Source organism: Selaginella moellendorffii, unplaced genomic scaffold (assembly GCF_000143415.4).
Source record: "Selaginella moellendorffii unplaced genomic scaffold, v1.0 SELMOscaffold_61, whole genome shotgun sequence".
NCBI classification, from domain to species: Eukaryota; Viridiplantae; Streptophyta; class Lycopodiopsida; order Selaginellales; family Selaginellaceae; genus Selaginella; species Selaginella moellendorffii.
The window spans coordinates 598,118-615,684 of NW_003314322.1; the positions used below are offsets into that span (position 1 = coordinate 598,118).

Below are 17,567 nucleotides of genomic sequence, written 5' to 3' on the forward strand. Positions count from 1 at the left end.
GTTGTGGTCATTTCTTCTACAATTTCCAGCACGCTCCAACCCTGATCTTGAATGAACTTTTCTACAGCACGGATTTTTCTTCTTCTGCTGCAGTCGAGTGGTCACGCGATCTAGAGTCCTTGAAAATGCATGATCTTCACTTATCTCAAAACTTTAGCTGATTATGATTGAAAGACTTTAGGTTGAACCGATGAATTGAGAAACTTCAACTTGAGCTAGTAGAGGAAAGCTCCTTATTAGTGAAATCGTTGGAGTCCAAAAGTGGTAATGAAGTAACTGTGATGCATGACTAGTCTCAATGTCAGAAAACTGATGCATTTTCGCCTGAAAATTCGTTCCTGAACTTCCTCGAAAATGCATGATCTTCGCTTATCTCAAAATTCTAGCTGATTATGATTGACAGACTTTAGGTTGAAGCGATGAATTGAAAAACTTCAACTTGAGCTAGTAGAGGAAAGCTCCTAAATCGTTGGAGTCCAAAAGTGGTAATGAAGTAACTGTGATGCATGACTAGTTTCAATATCAGAAAAACTGATGCATTTTCGCCTGAAAATTCGTTCCTGAACTTCCTCGAAAATGCGAAAACTTCAACTTGAGCTAGTAGCGGAAAGCTCCTTATTAGTGAAATCGTTGGAGTCCAAAAGTGGTAATGAAGTAACTGTGATGCATGACTAGTCTCAATATCAGATTTCAAGTCATCATTTTGGAGGTTTCATTCTTTTACAAAGTTTTGGACAACGTCATCCTCTTGGTGATGTACCCAAGTTGCTGGACTGAACTGCTTCCTGTGCAAATAGATGACCGTTTTGAAATTTACAAGATTCAGTTGGAATGATCTCTTCTACATCACGGTCCAAAAAGACCACTCGATAGACTGGTGTTGCTATATTTGTAGATGAGCATAAATCTAGTTGGAATGACCTCCTCCACATCACGGGTCCAAATGATCTCCTAGGAAAATCATTTGATATCTAATCCGTCAACCGCTACTGTAGCGGCAGGAAGGAGTTGAGGATGCAAGGGAGGCGGAGCTGGAGCCAGGACGTGTGGCCCGGCGTGTGGATGTCCGCCAGCGACAAGTGTGTCATCGGCGCCCAGACCTCGGGGCTGCTCATCGTCTTCCGCCTCGTCTCCTTCGTCGGCTACTGCCTGTGGTGGGTGCTCTCCAGGCTGTGGAGTGGGGGGATTATGTCCGACACGGACAGCTCCCGGACGGACAGGAAAGCCGGGCACCGGAAAGGCGACGATGGGAGTGGCCAGGAGAGCAAAGTTGACAGGGTGAGGCGCAAGGCGGAAGAGAAGCGGCTGGCTAGGCTAGAGAAGTAACAGATGGAGGCCGAGGAGAGAATGCAACGGGAGGAAGTAGCCAGGCTTGTAGACGAGCGCAGAAGGCAGAGGGCCGATGCTCAGAACGACAATAAGATGGCTGACGAGGGCGGGAGTAGTGAGGCCCAACGCCGGAAACAGGTGAAAGCCCGGTCACGAAAAGCAGTTGATGAAAGTCAAGGCGTCGGTGTTGAAAAAGCAGGACAAGCATGTTGTGTCCGCGACGGCAATAGCTGGTACCACCTCGTCAAGCAAAGCGAACGCAAATGAAGGAGTAAGCCATCCGCGTGGAACCGGATCTCTTGGGCGTGGGGTAAAGGAAGTGGCACAAGGATACCAAGCACCACCAGAGTATCAGTGAGGTTCGTAACTTGTTCGTAACTTGTTCTTCACACTCCGTTGCTTTCAAGTGACACGGGGAATCGTTGTCTGCTCAGGTCCAAGGCTTGGATGCTTCAACTAGCACATCTCCTGACGTCGACGGCGTCCCGCCATCGCCATCGCCATCGCCATCACCTGCTCTAGTTGAGGCTGATCTCCAAGCGCTTCACGACAGTGCTTCCTTGACTAGTCCCCGCTCGTGCAAGAACGAAACCGCCGGCCTGTCACCAGTCGACGATTGTCTTCCTCCTCCTTCCCCGTCCCAGTCCATCTACTCGACGTTCATGGCCAGTGTTCCAGTCTCAGATGCACAACCGGATTATGACGGATGGGTGGCTAGTGACTTGGCTCCCAAGTCGACGTGGAAAATGTGGGAGGCACCCAACCTCGATCTTCCAAGGCTTACTCAGTGCATCAACGGCGTGGATCCAGTGTCGTCCCAGCCCAGCAGTGACCTGACATCGTCATTCCTAAGCAGCGGCCCGGTCGGCATCGTCCCGAGCGTCCCCATCACCAATAACCTGTGGTCCAACTATCATGCATTCTTACAAGTGCCAATCATGGGTGAGTTTAAGGCCACAAGACCAAGTCGTTGCCCATATGTGGCATCTGGCACGACCTTGGTGACGACGTCCCTATCAGCTGCTTTGGTACAGGTTCAAAGGTGGAGCTCATCTTTGAATGCCCCAAGAACATTTTCTCATGGGCTCTTTCCAGTTGACCACGACTTTGATCCTCCTCCTGGTGGAGATACCCTCGGAAACTCTTCGGCGGAGATAGACTTGCGATGGAAATGCTGCTGCAGAGGGAGGGTCAAATAACGTCAACGAACTTGACCGGTCAGAGACGGTCAAACATAAAGTCAACGGACTTCCCGAGCCGTCATCTTCGTGAACATTATCTCAAGGAGGTCACATGCTGGCGAGATCAAGTTGAAAGAGATCAAGTTGCGAAAAGTATTAAGTTAATTTTGGAGCTTCTCGTTCCAACAGCTGGAAGAACCTCGTGTCAGGTGGAATGAATGCGATCCCGCTTGACCTAATTTGGGTATTTGGTAGGGTTTTTGGAACTCGCGATCGATCGATCCATGGCGCTTGCTGCTGCGACGTCATCGGCTCTGGCGGGGAGGATCTCGCTGCTCCCGTCGCTCCCAGCTCTAAGCGAGAGATCGAGCATCAGGTGCGATTTCCACCAGCAGCAGCAGCAGCAGCAGCAGCGGCGGCGGAGGCGGAGCCCGGAAATGCTGGTGCTGAGAGCGACGGGAGGGGGAGGGGAGAGTGTGGAAGTGGAGCAGAAGGAAACGATCCTCCCGTCTGGCGAGTGGCCCGAGAATTTCTCCATGCTCAACTTCGAGGATCTCACCGTGCACTTGGAGCCATCGCTGTTTAAAGCCGAGGTTTGTATTGCATTGCTCCTTGTTTTGCTGGGTAGACAAATTCCTTTCTCTTCCAGGCTCAGCCATCTACATTTCTCGCGGATGTCATGTCCAGGGAGCTCATCACAGCTTCTCCGGACGCGCTGCTGGAGGAGGTCGATCACCACTTCTCGCATATCTCCGGGCTTCCGGTGGTGGACAAGGATTTTCACTGCGTTGGTGTTCTGTCCAAGAAGGATAGAACCAAAGGCTCTAAAGGGGTACGTACCACGATTGCATTGTAGATTTGACAAGGTTCTCTTTTAATCGTTTCTCCAGCTCAAGACGCCTATTCGGGAAGTGATGAGCTCGCCCGCGATCACCTTATCTGCTGACAAAACTGTGTCCGGTCAGTCTAGGTTCTTTCTCACAAACGAAGAAAGAGTTTAATCTATTTCTTCTGCGACTAACACCGAAAGTACAGATGCTGCCGTGTTCATGCTCAAGAACAAATTTCATCGGATTCCTGTTGTAAACAACTCGAACCAAGTCATTGGTAATATATTCTCCCGTCGCGATCTCGCTAAACTCTTGAAATTTCCAGGCATTGTCACGAGAACTGATATCTTCACAGCAATGGAGGGAGGATCATAGCGATGATACTTCGTAACTTACAAACCCGTAAATAAAACAGTTTGCAAAATAAGTTTTCTACGGATTAATCATTAACACCTTGGATAAGTATATTTTTCATATTAGGAAAGCATATTCGATTTTACAAAGTTCTGGTTAGGGCAACGCGATTTTGAGGACAGCTATGGCGGGCGACGAAGAGATCGTGAACATGAGGGAGCCGGACTATACTCCCGCCAGCATCTATGAGATCGATGTTAGGGTATTCTTCCTCCATCCAACTCGCGTTTGTTTTCATAGATCGATTGGTGATCACAGGACAAACACGGCCAAAAAGTTTCCATGAGCAAATACAGAGACAAGGGTCTTTTGATCGTCAATGTCGCCACAATGTCGTGCGTATCTCCTGTTCTCGATTGATTGCATTTTCCATTCCTCATATGATCCATCCAGGGCGTTTGCTTCAAGCATGTACAAGGAGCTCAACGAGCTCCACGTAAAATACGTGGACGAAGGTTCTTTTGATCTTGTGTTTCTTTCTCTGGGATCCTCCAAACTATAGCTTCGATTGCAGTCGTGATTCGCCAGGGCTAGAGATTTTGGCATTCCCGTGCAACCAATTCGCTGCGCAAGAGCCACTCAGGACGGAATATCTTCAAGAGACAGTCTCTTCTCGATTTGGGCCACACTTCCCACTCTTTGAAAGGGTACGAGAGATTTCTCACTGAGAATAGGATCCAATTCGAACACTTGATCGAGAATTTTGACGATGTTTGATCCACAGGTGGATGTAAATGGCCCAAACACCGCAGTTCTCTTCAGGTACCTCAAGGACAAGAGCGATGGCGATCGAATTCGCTGGAATTTCACAAAGTTTTTGATCAATCGAACTGGTGGAATTGCTGGGAGATACGCCCCTCACATACCACCATACAAATTGGAGGTTGGTTCTTCCCATTCTAGCATTTCTTCATCAATTTTCTTTGACATCAGGAAGATATCAAGAGCCTCTTGGCTGTGGAGCTCCCATTTGAGGAAGAAAAGAGAAAGAATGCCCCCGAGGAAGAAGAACAGGAGGAAGAACCCTAAAACGTTTATAATGTAGGAGGGAAAATGGCGCACGTGGAAAATGCGCCAGTGGAAGTAGTGTTTTTAGGGTTCTCAGGCTATGGCATGCGGTCAGAGCCGCCTCAATGGCTGCTACATCGATTCCTTCCACCAGCACCATCGGCATCAGGGTGTGGCATTCTCGCGGCCGGCATTTGGAGCTCGCTGCAAGCTCGCACCTAGATTTCCCAAGAAAGCGCTGGCGGTGGATGTGCGCCAAAATGCGGCCACTGACACGCAGGAGCAGCAGCAGCGAGCCCCGCTCGAGTGTAGCCAGGACGTGATCGATGCCGAGGCGAGGCTGTTCGTCCACACCTATGATCGAGTTCCAGTCGCATTTGTGAGGGGGCATGGATGCAAGCTCTACGACATCGATGGGAAGGAGTACTTGGACATGGCGGCCGGGATCGCTGTGAATTCCCTGGGGCATGGCGATCCACTGTGGGTGAAAGCCATCTTGGAGCAGGCTACCACGCTCGCGCATGTCAGCAATGTCTATCACTCCTTGCCTCAGGTATGGAATTCTTTCTCTTTTTTTTTCTTTTCTCTCGATGTGTTTGCATGGGAGAGATCCAAGAGAAGTTCTTCTAAAACTTCGTTCATGGTTCTTCCAGGTGAGACTCGCAGAGAGATTGGTCCAATCCTCCTTCGCAGATCGCGTCTTCTTCTCCAACTCTGGCACCGAAGCCAACGAGGCCGCGATCAAGTTTGCGAGAAAGTACCAGAGGGTGAAAGCCAAAGAGAAGAGCGACAAGCAGGCATCGTCTCCTCTCGTGGAGGATCCCATCCCGACGGGCTTCGTTGCCTTCTCGAACAGCTTCCACGGGAGAACTCTGGGAGCGCTGGCGCTGACGAGCAAGGAGAAATACCGCGCTCCGTTCGAGCCGATCATGCCCGGGGTCAAGTTTGTGGAATTCGGCAACTTGGAAGCCGCCGAGAAGATCGTCCAGCAGCAAAGAACCGCGGCGGTTTTCGTAGAGCCGGTCCAGGGCGAAGGTGGTGTCTATCCAGCCATTGGCCATTTTCTCGAAGGCCTTCGAGCGCTTTGCTCCAGCACTGGAACTCTCCTAGTGTTTGACGAGGTAAGGTTCAGCACTCTTTTTTTCTTTCGCCAACTTTCCAAAAACTTCCAGGTTCAGTGCGGTCTAGGCCGAACCGGAAAGCTCTGGGCGCACGAAGCATACGGCATAGAGCCGGATATCATGACTCTGGCCAAGCCGCTAGCTGGGGGCTTACCGATCGGAGCGGTGCTCGTGACTCAGGCAGTAGCGGACGCCATCGTTCCAGGCGATCACGGCAGCACTTTTGCGGGGAGTCCTCTGGTGTGCAGCGCGGCTCTGGCGGTTCTAGATCGGCTGCAAGAGCCCGGGTTCCTGGACAGCGTCGCGAGCAAAGGCAACCATCTGCGAGAGCTCCTGACGCGAATGCTGGCACCGTTTCCGCACGTAAAGGAAGTTCGTGGTGCCGGGCTGCTGGTTGGGATTCAGCTGGACGTATCGGCGGCGCCGCTGGTGGCAGCGGCTCGCAGCAAAGGGCTGATCGTCTTGACGGCGGGGGCCGGGGACGTGGTGAGGCTGGCGCCGCCGTTGGTAATCTCGGAAGCGGAGCTGGAGCAGTGTGCGGAGATCCTTGTCAGCTGCATTTCTTCATTGGATTGAACAAGTTTGTTAGGATTATAACGATCAAACTGCGCGAGTTCTTGATAGTGACTGTGTTTTGCGATTTCTCGCAATCGTGCCGACTTAAAAAAGATCTAAGCTCAAGACATAAGCCAATTTACCTATCTATCAATTCTCGGGTCAACTCAAAATAACAAAATATTTCCGAATATTCTCTGTCAGTCAGGACGTTGCTATTATGAAGAACCATATTCCTAGGCAATTAAGGATCATGGTCGGGATTCTCAATACTGCATGCTGCGGAAAGGCAAGTCTATGAGCTTGATATATTCTATGGCGGCTCTAAGGTCTAGGGCTAAGGTTTCATGGAGTTAGATGCCGACATGCCTGATCGAGGCACTACGGTGCGGTCGTTTCTTGAATCTCAAATAGCCGGGAAACCGGCCGTGATTGATCGGGCTGTGCAAAGCCTGGAATCAAAGGGCTACGAGTTTGTGGGGGAGTTGAAAAATCTCACATACGACGAAGTGATCCAGCTAAGGGTGCCTGTCTTTGCTGCTAAGAAGCTTGAGCCGCACCTCAAAGTGCCAGGTATGTCTTCTCGCGCTTCGCGTTTGTTTGTATGGCTATGACTGTTGTGTTCTGCCTGTCCTATGCCCCTTGTTTTCTCTTTGATCCATGTCGGCTAGAGTGTTGCCAAGAGTTTGAAAAAGGTCTTTGTCTCATGTCTTTGGCTGTGTGTATGCCTTCGGTTTCTTTTGGAGATTGTCTCTGCGTGTTTGCCTCAACAATCTATAGAGTATCTTGCCTGGCTCTTTGGGATCTTGGCTTATGAAATCTGACGTCTTTTATCCATGCCTTCTAACGCACAGGTAAGATGCTATCGCTTGATCTTTTGTCTGACTGCATCGTTTGTCGTTCCTTCTAAACACGATTTTTTTGTAATTTTGCAGCGGCGAGAAGAGAGGCCATTACCAAAGGTACTGAACGCCTGCTCGTCCTTTATCAATAGTGTTTGTTTTGCAGGGTATGTGGAAGCTATACTACAGAAGTTTGGGGATCAACTCTCGGGCACTATTTCCAGCATGACCCCTGAACACGCGTTCAAAAGAAAGTTCCCGCTCACCAAGGTTCCAATTTGCCAGATACCAGTTTCGGGAGGTTGGCAACCGAGTCTTTTGTGGCATGATCTGGAGCAGCCTCTTGGTTCTGGAAGGATTCTTTCATTGATTAAAAGATCCAAGCCCAGTCTTTTGATTCTATTCGGCATCTCTGGATCCGGAAAGACACGTTGCTTATACGAGATTGCGGTGCAGCAGACCTGTCTTTACTTCTCCGGCGTGTGTTCCGGTTCTCCTACTGCTGATGGCTCCCGGGACCTGTTGGTTGTGTCCGAGACACTGCAGAGGCTGTATCCAACAGGCCCGATTCCCGTTTCATCCCTCAAGACCTGTTTGAGGGCGGTGATCCTGTCAAGGCTTTTCATTCACCGCAAATGTGACGACCTCCTCAAGCCACTCAGCAATTTGACATTTCTTTTCAAGCAGGTTATGCACCGGCAGCTCAACTATATTCAGGCTGACCCTTGGGCCTATTTAACCGGGTGCATCTTGACGTTGGCGGAGTCAGCACATGATCTTCCTGCATTGGAGTCTGTGTTGAGCGAGATGCTGTATGAGTACACCTGGGACTGGCCGATTGTTTTGGACGAGTGCCAAGAGGTGAACACATATCTGAAAGACAGGTTCATGACAGGGGATGGGGAGACGGGCAGCCTTAGACGATCAATGCTTGATACGTTTGTTATCGCTCTACAGGATGCTGGGTTCAAAAACACAGTAATCTTTGCTGGGACCGGGAGATCACTATTTCATGTGGCCACTCACGTCTCCGAGGTATATTGTATGTGTTCCTGCGTTTCATGAATCATGGCTAATGTTTGCGTCCATAGACTCTGAAACACCGTGCGAGCATCTACTGGTATACATCCTTTGGCGAGTTTCGGGATGGTGAGTCCCTGAGGCAATATGCTAGCAATGTGCTGGAGGATTGCAGCGTCATAGACTTTGAGAGGCTCGGGGTGCTGTACAGAGGAAGATATCGGGCGTTTGTTACTGCTCTTGAGCTCTATATCCTTTCTAACCCGCCTGCAGACGCAGCTACAGGGTTTTTCTTGGATTATGCCAAAAAGACAACATCCATGAGGTACGTGAAATTTCACCAAGCGGCAGAGCTTCTCGACTGATGATTGGAATGCCACAGGGGTGCATCAGCAAGCCAGGAGATACGTGGAGATATTATGGACACAGTGAACAGGACTGTGCTCGATGATGTCTACCGATTTTTTTCACGAGTCTCGAGCGATGAATTGGCGGCAGCGAAAGCTTTAGTTCAATCAGTTGTTGCGAACCACTTCTTTGGTACAGGAAAGGTGGTCGTGCTGAATCCAACGTTATCACTGGTGGAGTTTGGACTTGGGAGACTTAGTTATGAAGGGCACGGGCTGATGCAGTGGGTGTATCAAGGTCACGACGGAATTATTGGGCATGCTGATGCAAGCGAAGGATGCCAAGCTGTAGAGATCTTCGAGCCACTGGTTTGTCGTGCCTTGTGGCACTATTTTCAGGAGAATTCCTCCTTGCAACATATCCAACAGCATCATTTTCTGGAGAAGGCCGAATTAAGTGCCAGTGCCACTGGGGAGGTTTATGAAACTGCCGTTGCAGAGATGATTGGGAAGCATTTAGACAGGAAGTGTCTGGCTGATCTTTTCTCATCGTGGAACACACAGCCGATTCCTGCTATCTACAACAACACTGCAACTCTTGTCAGGCCTAAGGTTGATCACCTGAACCTCGTTGGGACCGAGACGGAGGACTTCCGTTTAATCGATTGGATAAACAGCGTGACTAGCGGTCAAGACAGCTTCTTTACTTTTTTTTCGACGGGCAGGAATAAGACTTGCGGCCCGGACATATGGTGGTTTTTGACAGTTACGCAATATGCACAACCTGAGCAGGGAGACAAGCTTCAATGCGCTGGAGAACCAAGTAGTGGGGAGCAGGCAGACGATCGTCAGTCAGTGACAACTTTCATCATATGTGCAGCTCAAATGAAGACTCTCCAGAAAATGGCAAGGGGTGACTATCAGAAGGCTATCTCTTCGTTGGATCTTAACAAGTTATTCTTGCACAAGAAGGGTGGTAAAAAGGCTGTGACGAGGAAAGAGGACGACGAAGGTGCGAAGCGAGTGAGGGAACTCGCAAGATTTGGGTGCCTAAAACTTGTGGTCACAACGGATTTTGTAGATTTGACGAAGTTCCAGCCAAAGGCTAAGCAACATCCAGCAAAGTTGAGGAAGTTGAACACTGCACATTGTCAACAAGACTGTGTTCCAGGAGATGTTCCAGCGTTACTCGGGGTTATTGATAGTACAAACATTTGCATGTTTGATGAGCGATGGTTGATTGAGAGTGTTAAGATTTGTAAGGATTCTCACTGAATAAAAATCTCTCTTAGTGGTTTTTATAAACTATTTAGTATTTTAAAGAACTCCGTTCTGAAAAGCTGCTTTTCACTCTAGAGCCAATGCCAGGAAGCTGCTCATCTCATGAGATGTCCACTTTAATGAAACTTCATGATATCCTCGTCCAATTCCACTCCTCCTTTGTCAAGGCTGCCACCTTGTTCCAGTCTTCCAGCAATAACCTATTGTACCACTGTCAGCTCTTGCTTTGCTCGGGCCTCCAGCCTTGCTGAATCCAGTCTATTGTGCTTGATTTCCAAGTCAGCACTACACCTGAATGACCTGCTCCCACAAGAAGTGGACTTGAAGGATCTGCAGTGAAAAGTGGAAAAAACAACGTCTCATATATTGTGCGAAGTGAAAAGCATTGTCAAGGTCATTTTCAGACTTGCCTAAGTAAAATGCAACTACTCCTTCCACCAAGGGCAAGCACGAGAGAGAGAGAGAGAGAGAGAGATCGATCTTGCCCTCACCGAAAATGTATGGTTCTATTGGAATAGGTCACCGAAAATGTAGGGTTCTATTGGAATAGGACGCTTCAGGTGGGTTTACCTTTTTCCGCGGCTTATAACCATCGCTCTCTGTAAATGAAGGGATACGACAGCAGCATGGGAGAGTTTGATGCTCTGGGCGATGATCTAGTGCTGGACATCTTGTCTCGCCTCAAGCCAGCAGATATAATCCTTAAAGCCGGGCGCGTCTGCAAGCAATGGCGTCGCCTTGCACGCTCGCAGGAGCTCAGGGAGCTTGTGGCTCGCAGAACCGCTGGAGATCCAGATCCAGATCCAGAGCCGTGGTTTGTGCTACAGCGTGGCCACCGCTTGCTCTTGTATCCTTCACTGGAATCTCTTTTCACCAATCAGGGCTGGGCTGAGCTTGATCATGGCTCCTTCTCCGTCGGTCCGCCGGGACACAGGTTTATTCTCCTGGCGTGCGCGCTGGGGCTTGTGTGTGGGAGGCTGGAGGATCTGGACGAGGCTGGCGGCGAGGCCATGACTTTAGCTGTTGGAAATCCACTGACGAATGCGTGGAGATTTCTTCCCCGGATTCATGTCAAGGAGAAGCCGCGCAGATACTTTATTAGGGTCAAGAGATCGGGGCATTACCATGTGATGTTGGAATTTGAGGGGTTCGACATGGATTATCATTCAAAGTCGAAGGATTGGGAAGCTTGTCCTCCTCGTGCAAAGCGAAGGAAGCTATCCTTTATTGGGTCGAGGAAAGACGGGCTTGAAGACTGGCTTGAAGGCAGGTTTGCATTGCGAGTGAGGAGACGCTCAAGGAGCAGATTGAATATCTGCTTGGGGGATGACGGATATATGATTTATTACTGGGGTCTAATTGGCGAGAAAGTGATTTTTATGGAGGAAGTAAGCGACATAACCTTTGCGTTCGTTCCTTCGTTAGCAGTGCCATGACACAGATTTATATCCGACCATTGTTTAAAAAAAACGAAAAAGAAAGAATGAGGAGATGTAGCTATGCTTTCCAATGAATTTGTGTGTTGAGCTTCACTGCTTTTGAACCAGACTCCGGATTGTAACGCTTGGCCGCACAAGATCGGATGGTGGCGTCAACTTGATAACCAAAGAGCAGAAGTCGAGTTGGCAATGTTAGAGGATGAATCATCCCACATATCTGCCTATGGTTTACAAGAGAAATTTTTTAAAAAAGAACAGAGTTTCTAGCTTTTAGACCATCTGTGTGATGTTTGGCAAAATGGAATTGATCCATGAGGCCCACGCATTGTGGAGTTGGGTTCCTGACTGTTTGTAGACTGTTTTTCTTCCAAGATCACGAGGAAAAATCCGACCTTTGGACAGGAAAAGGTACTCGAAGGAGAGACCATGCCATCTTCCCGGCGGGCAGAAAAAGAACGTTTGTAATGACGATTGAAAGTTTTTGGAACATAACCTTGTCAATCCATAGTTCCTTCAGGCTATCTAAATTTTATATTTGTATCGTTCAATACATTTCCCACGCTCGCGTATTTTTGCGAAGGGTTTAGGGTTGGCTGTGGAGGAGGCGGCAGTGGCGCAATGTCCTCCAGTGGAGCACTGTTTGATGCGCTGTAAGATTCTTTTGCTCCATTGCAAGATTCTTTTGCTCCATTGCTTGCTTCTTTATCTTTTCCCCGGATTAGTGCTTGGAAATGTTGCTTGCTTTGACCCTTTCATTTTCTTCACCGAGTTCTTGTATGGAGCTTATGGTGTAGTCTAGATTAGCTTATGTTGATGTGAGTGCCCTGGAGATAGGATGGCTCCTGGATTTGTGCTCCACTGAAACTTGTGGTGCAGATGTTTAATCCAAATTTCTAGACAACCTCGCCATGATTCTGTGGTGAGCTCGAGTGCCATTTGGAAATATCAGGAGCTGCGGAGCAAGCTGGCTTATATATATCTCGCAAGCCCTCTATTCTCGGGTCGATTTTCGGGGAAGAGCTTCTTCGCATTTCTCGACGCTTGGCGAGATGAGCTTCGTGGCCGTTCCACGGCCTTCCTCGGTGAGCTTTACAGGCCAGGCTCTGGACTGCGTACCGTGCCACAAGGGAGTGTCCTCGTTATCCATCCAGGCAGACAAATCCAGGAGCTCACTTCACAAGAGACTTGCGGTGGAGACGAATGTTGTCACTCGAAACGATGCGGGCGTTGTCTCTGCATCCAAACCGGAGGAGAAGTTTCCGGTGGAGGTCAAGGAGGAGAATTTTCCTCAAAGCCAACAGCAGGTTCCGAGGCTTCTCATAGCAGGAGGTGGAATTGGAGGCCTGGTCCTCGCCTTGGCGGCTAAAAACCAAGGCCTGGATGTGAAAGTTTTCGAGAGGGACCTCAGTGCCATCCGAGGTGAAGGTCAATACAGAGGGCCCATTCAAATCCAAAGCAACGCTCTGGCCGCGCTCGAGGCTGTGGATTCTGCTGTCGCGGACGAGATAATGGAGACTGGCTGTATTACTGGAGACAGAGTTAATGGGCTTGTCGATGGACTTACAGGAACTTGGTATGTTTTTAAAGTTTTTTTCCTTTGTCTTGAACGTGATTTCTTTCCATGCACAGGTATTCCAAGTTTGATACTTTTACGCCGGCCGCGGAGAACGGTCTGCCCGTTACTCGTGTCATCAGTAGAATGAAGCTTCAAGAAATCTTAGCTCGAGCTGTCGGTCCCGAGCTGATTGAGAACAATGCAAACGTTGTGGAGTTCAAAGACGACGGGTCAAAGGTATTCGCTTCTTGTCCACGAGAGAAGATATTCTTGATCTCAAGACTAGGATCTGATTTCCGCAGGTGACAGTGAAGTTGGAAGACGGGCGATACTACGAAGGAGACGTTTTGATAGGTGCAGATGGAATAAGATCAAAGGTAAGAAGGGAAGTGCGTTGCTTTCACTGGTGCTTTATTGTTGTTGAGGTTCCAGGTTCGCGAACAGCTTCTCGGCTTTCAGGAGCCAACGTACTCTGGATACACTTGCTACACAGGAATTGCGGATTTTATTCCTCCAGACATCGACACCGTCGGGTAAGTTTCGTCTCATAGGAATGCTTCGCAGGATTTCTTCTAACTGGTCGATCTCTCGTTTTCTTTTTCTTTGTAGATACCGCGTTTTTCTAGGACACAGGCAATACTTTGTCTCGTCGGACGTGGGATATGGAAAAATGCAATGGTATGGATTTTTTAAGGAGCCAGCGGGTGGCACTGACCCTCCCGGAAGTGAGTTGTATGCAAAAAGCTATGGCGGCGATCAACTAACAGCCGCTATGGACTGTAGAACGGAAGGAAAGGCTGCTCAAACTTTTCGGCGACTGGTGCGACGGAGTTGTGGACCTGCTGCTCGCTACTCCGGAGGAGCAAATTTTGCGCCGGGATATTTATGATCGCGTTCCCATACTCAACTGGAGCAAAGGCCGTGTTACTTTACTTGGAGACGCCGCCCATGCCATGCAACCAAACATGGGCCAAGGAGGTTGCATGGCGATTGAGGTAACTTTGGAAAAGTTTTCTTCATTTGCTTCACGAACGCATTGTAAACTTGCAGGATGGATACCAGCTTGCGTTGGAGATAATCAAGGCATTCAAGGAGAGTGCCAACGAGAATAAATTCGTCGACTTTTCACGAGTTCTGCAAAGGTGAAAGTTGGGGAACTCCCATTCCCAGTGGCTGATGCTTTTCCTGTTCTTCCTTTTTTTTCCGCAGTTATGAGAGCCAAAGGAGGCTGCGAGTGGGTGCCATACATGGGATGGCACGAATGGCTGCAGTAATGGCTACTACATACAAGCCATATCTTGGCGTAGGACTCGGGCCTTTATCGGTATAGCGTTTGTGATTTTCCCGGCTGACAATGCGGACTTAACAACCAGCTCTTCTCCTTTGGCAGTTCATAAAGAAACTTAGGATTCCGCATCCAGGCAGGGTTTTCGGAAGATTTTTTGTCAACATAGCAATGCCGGTGATGCTTAGCTGGGTGCTTGGCGGCAACAGGTTTTTTTTTCTTGCCGCGTCTTTCGTTGCATAAGATAGTTATAAACTGTGTTGTCGCAGTGCTGCTTTGGAAGGCCGAACGCCCTCATGTAGATTAACTGACAAGGTTGGTTTGTCTGTTTTCTCGTTGGTTTTCTATTGATTTTGTTACGTTTCTTCTACAGGCTAGCGATAAACTCCCGGAATGGCTCAGGAATGACGATGCTCTAGAGCGTGCTACTTCAGCAGAGTGAGCATGGCCAGTTTTTGTTTCTTACGGAGTAAAGCATTAATATACAGGTGGTACCTCGTACCTGACGGCGAGCAAATGCCATTCCAAGGAGACATAACGGCATCGGGGAAGAAGCTCTTCAGACTTGAGCAGGGACTTTCGAACATCATTGGGTAATTACTTCTTACATTCTCTTGGAGCCTCTTCTCTCTGACTCAGTCCGGCTTATATTTTAGCAGGAGAATGCCAGCCAACAAGGAAGGAAATGTTTTCGTGATAGATAGCTCTCAGGTACTTTGCAATTTGTTTAGTTCTTCCAGAGAATCTCGAATACAGGTTGCGGATAAGCACGCCGAGATAACGTTCGTAAATGGGGCGGTTTTCCTCACGGACTTTGGCAGCGGTAAAGGCACCTGGATCACAAAGTAAGTAGGCACGTCCTCGCTCGTTTTCTTAACCGAGTTTGTGAGCTTTTACGCAGCGTTAATGGTGGTCGTTACAAAGCTCCACATCACGTCCCCGTTCGGCTTCACGCAGGAGAATTACTGGAATTTGGAGAAGGCAAAGAGGTAAGAAACAGCAAACCTCGTTTCATTTATCATCCAGTCTTATGTGATCTCTCTTCTTGGATTTCAAGGCGGCCTTTGGAATCAAGCAGAGAAAAGAGTCCATGCCAAGCGTTGCCAGATCGAAAACACCACCAGGGATGGCTCTTGCGGTGACCTGATGAAAGATGTGAAAAACGCAACGTAAAGAGCGTTTTCATTCGTTTCTTCATCATTTTTAATCTGTGAGCCAGGGAAAAGCTCTATAGCAAACTTGTCGTGGATGGGAACAGCCGTATCAAATATCTCGAGCAGTACTGGGTACATTTGCGCTGCTATTTGATGACTTTGGTTCGCCTTTTTGGTACTCTAGCTATTCTTCTCGCAGGCATTGAAAGAGACAACGGCGAGAACCCGAGAAGAAGAGAAGAAAAATGGAGCAGTGCATGGACAGCGCGAGATAATCGCTGGACGTGAAAGGCGCCGAGCTTCCGTCTTACTAAAATACTTCGTACAATCGGAAAGCAAAGGTGGCGGACGTTGTTGACTTTGAATGCCAGTCTTGTTTAAGTCTTTCCAGCTAAAAAAAATTCCAAGGTTTGATCTTAAAATTTCGCGAAGCCGGCCAATATCTAACAACACTACAAAGCTCAAGTCAATGGAATCTAGCGAAACAGTAGGCAGCGGCGAGTAGCGAATATTCTGCCAGCCGCACTGGGTTCGATTCTCCTCTCTCTCACTTTTTCTTCTTTTTAATACTTATAGGTTACATTTCTTTTCTCTTCGTCCTCCCATCATGCGCTATGGTGATTGCGCGTGAAAGGAGGCTTCTTTGTTTCTTTCCATTCTTTCTTCCTGGCTCCAAATCCACAGAGCGATCGCGATCGCTAACTTCTAGGATCGCTGGTCGGTTGATTCTTGCGATTTTTTTTGTCACGCTCTCGTGCGCGCTCGCATGATCGCCCAATTCTCCCCTCTTCTCTTCTGTGAGACCTCTCTATAGGATCGTCATGGCGGATCTAGAGCACAAGATCAATCCTCGCGCGCACAGGGCGGGGCTGCGAAGACTCTCCGAGAGGGCCAACGCATTCTCCGAGAGGATCTCCGCCTCTTCTTCCTGTTCTTCCTCCTCCTCCGCGGGATCATCCCTCTCTTGCGACTCCATCGCCCAATTCGGGAAGCAGCTCGCCGATCACCTGCGCGCCAGCGGCATCCCTCTCGCGCCGGGCCTGTCCGACCACGAATTCGAGCGAATCGAGGCGTTGCAAGGCTTCTCCTTCCCTCCGGATCTCCGCGCGCTGCTCGCCCACGGCGTCCCCTCCGGCGCTGGCTTCCCCGACTGGCGATCGGCGTCGCCCGCCACGCTCGCGCGCTGGATTGGTATCCCGGGCGCCGCGATTGGCCACCGGGTGGAGCGATCGGGTCTCTGGCGCGGCGGTAGTCCGCGCGGTACGCTGCCGCATGCCGCGCGTCGCACCGCGCGGTACCGGTTTCAAACGAGCCCGGTTATGGTGCCCGTCTTTGGCCTCTTCTTCCTTCCCGCGTCGCCGGCTCGCGCTGGAAATCCCCTCTTTCTCGTCCACAATGGCGCGATCGTGTGCTGCGGCGGTGGAATCGGCGAGTTCGTGCACATGGCATTCCTGGGTCTCGACGAGAATCGCAATGGCGGCGCGGATGATCGAGAGGAGGGCGAGGGCGAGTTCCCGTTCGTGATCGAGGAGGAATTCGAGGAGGAAGAGGAAGAGCCAGATCGGCGGCGGTGGTCGACGAGCTTCGTGGAGAATCGCTGGCCCATGAGGTCGATGCTCTTCCTCGAGGAGCGATCGAAGTCTCTTCCGGCTGGGTGCCGCGAGGCGGCGGCGGCGGCGATTGAGGGCCGCGAATTCGAGTCCTGGGGGAGGAATCTGGACGCCCTTGCCACGACGCTGGGAACGAGGAAGAAGAAGAACAGGGCCGAAAAGATTCCCCAAGAAGATTCTCCTTCTCCTTCCTTGGGGCAGCAGAGGACGAGCTTCGCATGCTATGGATCATCATCGCGGGCCAAAATCTACGAATTGGGCGGCGGCAAATCGATGCCAGGAGCGCGTTTGAATCGGATCATCACCAGGAATTTGGCAGCTTTGCCCAGGAATCATTCATCGACCGCCGGGAGCTCTTCGTGCTCGTCCCCTGTTGCCAGGGCCGGCGGCGGCGTGAGGAGGATCGAGTTCTGGAGCGATGTCGCGGACAGGATGATCAAGCAATCGACGAAAGAGGAAGAAGAATCCTTCGCGCTTTCGATGTGCCTCGCCCCCATCGCTTCTTCCAACTCCTCCTCTTCGTCTAGCAGCTCGGGCCACCACCATCACCGGCGGACCGTGTCCTTCTCGGCAGCTATCGATCGAGCTGTGGATGC

At 49.9% G+C, this 17,567-nt stretch overlaps 5 protein-coding genes across 9 annotated transcripts; all 5 read left to right on the top strand.

Moving 5' to 3' along the window:
* Positions 1-2,731: 2,731 nt before the first annotated feature.
* On the top strand, positions 2,732-3,802 carry LOC9644932. Its single transcript, XM_024689251.1, has 5 exons — positions 2,732-3,103; positions 3,160-3,342; positions 3,401-3,470; positions 3,546-3,617; positions 3,666-3,802. Exons 1-5 carry the CDS (start codon positions 2,795-2,797, stop codon positions 3,713-3,715), a joined length of 684 nt encoding a protein of 227 aa, XP_024545019.1. The 5' UTR covers positions 2,732-2,794; the 3' UTR covers positions 3,716-3,802.
* A 101-nt stretch (positions 3,803-3,903) lies between these two features.
* On the top strand, positions 3,904-4,809 carry LOC9644933 (probable phospholipid hydroperoxide glutathione peroxidase). 2 transcript variants are annotated; one of them, XM_024689252.1, is made up of 5 exons: positions 3,904-4,089; positions 4,148-4,209; positions 4,269-4,401; positions 4,479-4,637; positions 4,692-4,809. In XM_024689252.1, the coding sequence occupies exons 1-5, from the start codon at positions 3,940-3,942 to the stop codon at positions 4,797-4,799; spliced, it is 612 nt and encodes a 203-aa protein (XP_024545020.1). In that variant the 5' UTR covers positions 3,904-3,939; the 3' UTR covers positions 4,800-4,809. The 2 variants fall into 2 exon arrangements, with proteins under 2 accessions (XP_024545020.1, XP_024545021.1); XM_024689253.1 differs by having other exon boundaries at positions 4,688-4,783.
* Positions 4,810-4,830: 21 nt separating this feature from the next.
* On the top strand, positions 4,831-6,568 carry LOC9644934 (acetylornithine aminotransferase, mitochondrial). Its single transcript, XM_002984102.2, has 3 exons — positions 4,831-5,315; positions 5,416-5,883; positions 5,935-6,568. The coding sequence occupies exons 1-3, from the start codon at positions 4,863-4,865 to the stop codon at positions 6,457-6,459; spliced, it is 1,446 nt and encodes a 481-aa protein (XP_002984148.1). The 5' UTR covers positions 4,831-4,862; the 3' UTR covers positions 6,460-6,568.
* A 3,838-nt stretch (positions 6,569-10,406) lies between these two features.
* LOC112351390 lies at positions 10,407-11,442 on the top strand. The gene is made up of 2 exons (XM_024689249.1): positions 10,407-10,488; positions 10,540-11,442. The coding sequence occupies exon 2, from the start codon at positions 10,555-10,557 to the stop codon at positions 11,362-11,364; it is 810 nt and encodes a 269-aa protein (XP_024545017.1). The 5' UTR covers positions 10,407-10,488; positions 10,540-10,554; the 3' UTR covers positions 11,365-11,442.
* Positions 11,443-11,964: 522 nt separating this feature from the next.
* Positions 11,965-15,783, top strand: LOC9644936 (zeaxanthin epoxidase, chloroplastic). Of its 4 annotated transcripts, XR_002994086.1 has the most exons (17): positions 11,975-12,940; positions 12,997-13,159; positions 13,225-13,299; positions 13,355-13,455; positions 13,532-13,647; positions 13,706-13,917; positions 13,973-14,064; positions 14,132-14,246; positions 14,313-14,416; positions 14,477-14,522; positions 14,581-14,645; positions 14,696-14,800; positions 14,864-14,918; positions 14,964-15,052; positions 15,109-15,196; positions 15,265-15,493; positions 15,561-15,783. XR_002994086.1 is itself a non-coding variant. In XM_024689208.1 (16 exons), exons 2-16 carry the CDS (start codon positions 12,417-12,419, stop codon positions 15,352-15,354), a joined length of 2,082 nt encoding a protein of 693 aa, XP_024544976.1. In that variant the 5' UTR covers positions 11,965-12,017; positions 12,244-12,416; the 3' UTR covers positions 15,355-15,781. The 4 variants fall into 4 exon arrangements, 3 of the variants coding, with proteins under 3 accessions (XP_024544976.1, XP_002984150.1, XP_024544977.1); XM_024689208.1 differs by having other exon boundaries at positions 11,965-12,017; positions 12,244-12,940; positions 14,867-15,052; positions 15,265-15,781; XM_002984104.2 differs by having other exon boundaries at positions 15,265-15,781.
* Positions 15,784-17,567: the final 1,784 nt, after the last annotated feature.

Coding starts and splice junctions, on each gene's coding strand:
- LOC9644932 (XM_024689251.1), top strand. CDS start 2,795: ATGGCGCTTGCTGCTGCGACGTCATCGGCTCTGGCGGGGAGGATCTCG. Junction 3,104..3,159: donor CATCGCTGTTTAAAGCCGAG/GTTTGTATTGCA, acceptor TTTCTCTTCCAG/GCTCAGCCATCTACATTTCT. Junction 3,618..3,665: donor CAACTCGAACCAAGTCATTG/GTAATATATTCT, acceptor TGAAATTTCCAG/GCATTGTCACGAGAACTGAT.
- LOC112351390 (XM_024689249.1), top strand. CDS start 10,555: ATGGGAGAGTTTGATGCTCTGGGCGATGATCTAGTGCTGGACATCTTG.
- LOC9644933 (XM_024689252.1), top strand. CDS start 3,940: ATGAGATCGATGTTAGGGTATTCTTCCTCCATCCAACTCGCGTTTGTT. Junction 4,090..4,147: donor GTCAATGTCGCCACAATGTC/GTGCGTATCTCC, acceptor TGATCCATCCAG/GGCGTTTGCTTCAAGCATGT. Junction 4,210..4,268: donor CGTAAAATACGTGGACGAAG/GTTCTTTTGATC, acceptor CTTCGATTGCAG/TCGTGATTCGCCAGGGCTAG.
- LOC9644934 (XM_002984102.2), top strand. CDS start 4,863: ATGGCATGCGGTCAGAGCCGCCTCAATGGCTGCTACATCGATTCCTTC. Junction 5,316..5,415: donor TCTATCACTCCTTGCCTCAG/GTATGGAATTCT, acceptor TGGTTCTTCCAG/GTGAGACTCGCAGAGAGATT. Junction 5,884..5,934: donor CTCTCCTAGTGTTTGACGAG/GTAAGGTTCAGC, acceptor AAAAACTTCCAG/GTTCAGTGCGGTCTAGGCCG.
- LOC9644936 (XM_024689208.1), top strand. CDS start 12,417: ATGAGCTTCGTGGCCGTTCCACGGCCTTCCTCGGTGAGCTTTACAGGC. Junction 13,160..13,224: donor TCAAAGACGACGGGTCAAAG/GTATTCGCTTCT, acceptor TGATTTCCGCAG/GTGACAGTGAAGTTGGAAGA. Junction 14,801..14,866: donor GGACTTTCGAACATCATTGG/GTAATTACTTCT, acceptor ATATTTTAGCAG/GAGAATGCCAGCCAACAAGG.